General features: G+C 44.6%; 1 protein-coding gene across 1 annotated transcript in view; it reads right to left on the bottom strand.

The window, feature by feature from the left end:
• The window catches only part of apba2a (amyloid beta (A4) precursor protein-binding, family A, member 2a), a 29,375-nt gene continuing 23,157 nt past the window's right edge, over positions 1–6,218 (bottom strand). Inside the window, exons 8-11 of the mRNA XM_042110552.1 lie at positions 5,815–6,027; positions 3,725–3,844; positions 2,884–3,024; positions 1–936 (exon numbers count right to left, since the gene is read on the bottom strand). Of these exons, the coding sequence (XP_041966486.1) occupies positions 865–936; positions 2,884–3,024; positions 3,725–3,844; positions 5,815–6,027 (546 nt within the window). The 3' untranslated portion in view covers positions 1–864. The remainder of the gene's footprint in view (positions 937–2,883; positions 3,025–3,724; positions 3,845–5,814; positions 6,028–6,218) is intronic.

The following is a 6,218-nucleotide window of genomic DNA, read 5'->3' as shown; positions in this document are numbered from 1 at the left end:
TCTAGTTCATTATGTATTGCCATTTTCCTGGAACCCATGCTATCACAACAGGGACTGTTGTGTTAGTATGACTCCCATTGCAGTCATCCTGCTCAGTGAGTTGGTGTGTTTCTAACGTAATGACATGACACACTGAGCTCCGGACACCCTCACACTCTCTTTGGACTTCTGCAGCTTCTCACATTTGTCCGGTTCACACACACACACACACACACACTGCATAGATCAATATCCTATCCAAACCACAAATACTAGTGGAGTCATCAGTGGACTTAACCCACCCAAGTCATTATTTACATCATAGCCTCGTTCTCGTTGAAAAATAAACATTTCCACCTGCGTCCCTGCTTGTTAAAAAAATAATGATGATGAAGTGTGTGGTCGCTTTGCTGTGGTCAGGCGAGCAAGCATGCTGCACATGCGGGACGGCTCTCTGATGCCTGTGGGGGATACTGGATGTGGGGCTGCAGTCTCTTCCAGCTAACTACTGACTGGGCACTGACAACCTGACCTGGCACTAACACACCCTAGCCAATCACAGATCACGGTGAGGGGAGGGTTCAATCACAGATCACGGTGACGGGAACGCCCAATCACAGATCACGGCGAGGGAAGGTCCAATCACAGATCACGGTGAGGGGAAGGTCCAATCACAGATCACGGTGAGGGGAACGCCCGATCACAGATCACGGCGAGGGAAGGCCCAATCACAGATCACGGTGAGGGGAAGGTCCAATCACAGATCACGGTGAGGGGAAGGCCCCAATCACAGATGCCGGTGAGGCGAGGGCCCAATCAGCGTTGTCATGGCAAGAGGTGGGAGGGGCTCTCAGTGGTCCAACCCCAGCGGAGCATTGTCAGGAGTCAGATGTAGACGGGCGTCTCCTGTCCGGTGAGCAGGCGGAACATGACCGCTGGCATGGTCTTCATGTTAATCTGTAGAGGGAAAGAGAGAGAGTGACAGAGACAGGTAGAGAAAGAGAGAGAGAGAGATGGAGAAAAGAGATAGAGAGGGAGATGGCCTCTCTACATACAGAAAGGTGTGTGTGTGTGTATGTGTGTGTATGCGTTTGTGTTTGTGTGTGTGTGTGTATGCGTGTGTGTTTGTGTGTGTGAGAGTGTGTGTCTGTTTGTGAGAGTGTGTGTCTGTATCAGGGCTCCGAACCGGTTCAATGAACGAAAACGAAAACCGAAAACGAACGGAATTTTACGGAATTTTACTAGGAGCGGAAACGGAAACGAAAACAAAATGGTCTTCAACTGTTCCGGAACAGAAACGTTATTCTGAAATCCACAAAACCGGTTAATAACGGTTTTTTTTCGTTCTCTATATATTTTATAAAATTTCGCAAAAGCATATCCTATGTCAGGGAGACTATTTCCGGTTGTGCGAAAAACAAGCCCGCATCTACACTGTTAAAGGGGAACTTGGCAACTATTTCAACGTAATAAACCCGTTTAGAAATCATTTGGATGGTTAAATGACCTGTTCCGGTGAAAATGGTGACTTTTCCCGCTGCCCCTAGCGTCCCCAGGCGGAAAACCAACCTTGCAACATTGAGACTACCGTCCCGGAAAGAGAAGTGAGAAACAAGAAACTTGTTTTAAATCGTGTTTCTTACCTTGTAACATCCACATTGTCTACCGAACTTATGCTAACCGTTTTGCTAGCTTGTAAACAAATCCATGTGCTTTATCATTACCTTTTTCCACAGTTTGAAATAGCATAATGCACAATTTCTCCAGCAGAGGGGGAAATCCTGCCAAGTTTCCCTTTAATGTGAGATAACAATCCGCTATGTAGCCAACTACTGTAGGCGAACAGCCTAATAATTTGATTTCTGCAGTTTGAAAAAAAAACAAAAAACGAATAAATGGACCTTTGGTCCAAATGTGTATATTTTGTCTTACTGTTGTAATGTAACCTATCCGTCTGCCACTTCGGATCTTAGGCCAGCTCGTAGCGTAGGCTACTGAAACTGATTTGGAAATTGTTTGTAGCCTATGCGTAATAGCCTATTTTGCCTGTCCACGCTTTGTCGTTTTAAAGTCGGGATTTTAAATGTTTGCGCAATTATAGCCTATTCTATGTAGAAGAGTTAAACAGGAAATTTGAGATAGGCCTTGTCAGCAACAGACAGGTTCGTTTATAAACAGGGTTGGAATTATAGCGCAAGCCTTTGAAGATCTCCATATGGATAAAACTTAGGCTACAACCAGGAGGAGTTTAGCACGTATCCAGAAATATTTTTGATAAGAAATTATTTATAGGCATAGGTTAGGCCTATAGTAAGTCTGTAGGCTATGGGATGGATAGCCCATCTGAATGTTTTTGGATGCCGCCTGTGATTTATTATTTTTGGGCATAGCTACGATATAGGCTAAATCAAGAGGAAATAATGAGTATGTCTATTCTAAGGTAAAGTCCACAAAAATAGACTTGATAGGCCCGCCAAACACTGCCGGAACTTTAAGAACGAACGATATTTTGCGTTCCGAACCGGTTCAGGACCGATATGTTGGTGGCGGAACGCATGCAAGAACGAAAACGTTAAACATAGGCCTACCTAAACCGTTCGGAACGGAACGTTTGAAAAATAATTTCGTTTTCAAGCCCTGGTCTGTATGTGTATGTGTTTGCGTGTGTGTGTGTGTGTATGCGTGTGTGTTTGTGTGTGTGTGTATGCGTGTGTGTTTGTGTGTGTGAGAGTGTGTGTCTGTTTGTGAGAGAGTGTGTGTGTGTATGTGTGTGTGTTTGCGTGTGTGTGTGTGTGTATGCGTGTGTGTTTGTGTGTGTGAGAGTGTGTGTCTGTTTGTGAGAGAGTGTGTGTGTGTATGTGTGTGTGTTTGCGTGTGTGTGTGTGTGTGTGTGTGTGTGTGTACCTCTCCGACAGACACAGACAGGGCGTGGACAATCTTCTCATGGGCCATAGCCACCACACTCTGCCCGTTGATCTCGATGATGCGGTGTCCCACACGAACGCCCCCACGCTCCGCAATGCCCCCCCGCATCAGACTGCATATCTGGAACACACACACACACACACACACACATACAAGTTATCAAGTTGAGTCTGAAGTCATTCAAATCATGACTCAAGTCTGACTCGAGTCCAAGTCATGTGACTCGACTCCACATGTCTGTCTATGGAGGTAGGGCACTGAGAACCATCCCAGGAAAGGGGGAGATTTAATTATCATACAGAACCACAAAAGATGGCCAAAGAAGCCTACTTCATTTACATTTAAAGTGTGGGAGGGACTATATGACAAGAGTTTGAGAAGCTCGAGGTTCAGTCAACAAGGTCTGTGCCTGGAGTATGTTTTTCACATGCTTCGTGAATGCTTTTTACTGGAATAAAGATTGAAGCTGCATTAACCGAAAAAACATCGTTTTTTCTATGAACACCCTTGTGTTTTTCTTACAGAGAGTATGTGTTTCAATTTGTGTGTGTGTGAGTGAGAGAGATAGACAGAAAGAGAGAGAGAGAGGGAGAGAGAGAGAGAGAGAGAGAGAGAGAGAGAGAGAGAGAGAGAGAGAGAGAGAGAGTGTGTGTGTGTGTGTGTGTGTGTGTTAGCAGCTGCACTCAGTACTCAGTATGAGCATGCTGAAGCCCAGCTGGTACCGGAGGTCGGGCCGCTTCATGAGAGTGTTAGCTTGTGTGTGTGTGTCTGTGTGTGTGTGTGTATGTGTGTGTGTGTGTGTGTTAGCAGCTGCACTTACTATGCCGTTCTGCACGCTGAAGCCCAGCTGGTACTGGAGGTCGGGCCGCTTGATGAGGACTGTAGTAACGGGAGGGCAGCTCACCACACTCAGTTTCACCTGCACCTGGTTCTTCAGGCCCTGGCACACACACACACATATGCATGCACGCGCTCACGCACACACGCACAGACACACACACACATGCACACACGCGCACAAACACACACACACACACACACACACACACACACACGAAGTCATTACTCGAAAAATATACAAACAAATTCTTCTTGGTTTCAGTTTCATTCAATTTCATTTAGTCTACGTGTGTATGTGTGTGTGTGTGTGTGTTTGTATGTGGGTTTGGTGGGGGCACCTCACCTCACTTTTATTAGTTATTTTTCCAAAATTGCCATATAATATAGAGCATCCTTCGAGCCTTTTGGATAACTGAAACAATATGATCATGGGGGGAAATAGTGCAAGGACATAGTGGTCATAGCCTATAGTGTTTAATAGACTAGCACACAGCGTTAAATAGGCTACAATACAAGCAAATAGGCTATAACAGACTCACCACTATCAGGCCTAGGCTACAGCTGAGTGCAAAATCTCATCATCACTGTGTCTTTCCATTCATTTTGAAATGTTCTTGTAAGATCCTGCTCAAAAGCCAATTGCACATAGGGCCTTCTGATAATATTGCAACACTGAACGTAGGCCATGTGATCGCTCAAAATGTTCTTTGAAGTACATAACTCTAACACATTTACGATTGGATGGATTCCATGGACCCGATTTTCACCTCAACAAAGGAACCAATCACAGAACGGAGGGGGGACAGCAAGACGATGATGACACACTGAAGCGGTTATGAGCTACGTATAGACCCATTTGATAGACATTCGTAGCACCCAATAAATGGCTCTGAGCATTCGTAAACCATGTCACAAATACGAGAAAATGAATGTGTAGTTCCCAGACCCAAACTCAATGAGATGAGGTCTGGCGTTAGCCAGGCTATGTGGCTAGGCAGAGGCACCAAATGTGATGGAAAGTTTAAGAGCGAACAGGACACTCGGCATGACTTTTAGTATCTGCTCTGACAGTCCACTTTTATTGACTGTTAGTCTACTGTTTGAGTTTAGAGATGTACTGTTTTACAGCAACAGGAATGCCGACTCCAAAACTGTTGCACTTCCCAGCCAGTTGGCGTAATAGATTGCCCACTATGAATCAGTGACAATAATTCAAAGACAAACAATCCAAATGGATGACTTATTTAGAAATTTAAGCTAGGTAGCATTTCATCACAAATAAATAAGTTTGTATACACCTGAAACTGGTGTGTGCACAACCTCTATCAATGTAAATAAAAAAAAGTAAAAAAACCATCCAAATAGTAAAGCCAATTAGAAGCCAATTATTATGACATTATCAATCCTTTCTTAATTAAAATGTGCAAAATTGGAAATGTCCTTGTTTGAGGTATCTTGTCAAGTTACCATAGCACTGAAATATTTCACAGGTCAGAGAACATAGACAAATTTAAAGTCTAGAAAAATCAGTCCAGCAAAAGAAAATAAACTCTCTACTGAAGCAGAGGGGCTTGACTAACACTGCAATCGTAAAAAAACGACAACAACTGTAAGCTTATTACTGGAGCATTTCTATTCTTGAGTTTCAGAAAAGACTGTCTAAGAAAATTGCAATACAGATATATTGCAGTGTTTTGTATAAAGCACATCAGATTGTTAAGATTTGATGGAAGTGTTTCATTTTCACATAGTTGTGAGTTGTTTATCTCCAAGTGCTATGTCTTATTTGGCTGTGTGTAGAGTTTTGACATAATGAGTCAAATTCTGCAAAAAGTATGTAAGCAATAGGCAAAAACTGTAAAATACTGCCCATGTCTGTGTGTATATATATGTGCGTGTGCGTGCGACTGTGCGTGTGCCTGTGTGTATGTGTACTATGTGTATGTGTGCGTGTCTATGTGTGTATGTGTGTGTGTGTACAGTATGTATGTGTGTGTATGTGTATGTGTATGTATGTCTGTGTATGTGTGTGTGTGTGTGTGTGTGTGTGTGTGTGTGTGTGTGGTGTACCTTGATAATGCTCTGGCAGGTGGCGAGGGGCAGTCCCACCAGGCTGGTGTCGTTGACGGCCATGATCTGGTCTCCGACGCTGAGCCTCCCCGAGCGGGCGGCCGGTCCACTGTTCAGCATGCAGGCCAGGATCACCGTGGGCAGGATGGAACCCCAACCAGACTCCACGATCACCACCCCCAGCATCTCTCCCTTCAGCTTCTCTATGTGCAGCTTGGGAGGCAGGGGGAGAGAGAGGGAGGAGGAAGGGAGAGAGGGAGAGAGAGAGAGAGAGAGGGAGGAAGGGTGGGAGAAAGTGGGATGAGGAGAATGGAGAATGGAGAAAGAGAGAGAGAGAGATAGAGAGAGAAGGTGAGCACAGAAAAACCTGGTTGCCAAGAGAACAAAGAATATGTGGTCACTGT

Source organism: Alosa sapidissima, chromosome 11 (assembly GCF_018492685.1).
Source record: "Alosa sapidissima isolate fAloSap1 chromosome 11, fAloSap1.pri, whole genome shotgun sequence".
NCBI lineage: Eukaryota > Metazoa > Chordata > Actinopteri > Clupeiformes > Clupeidae > Alosa > Alosa sapidissima.
The sequence above is the reverse complement of the archived record's forward strand: the minus strand, read 5'-3'. Positions and strand labels throughout refer to the sequence as shown.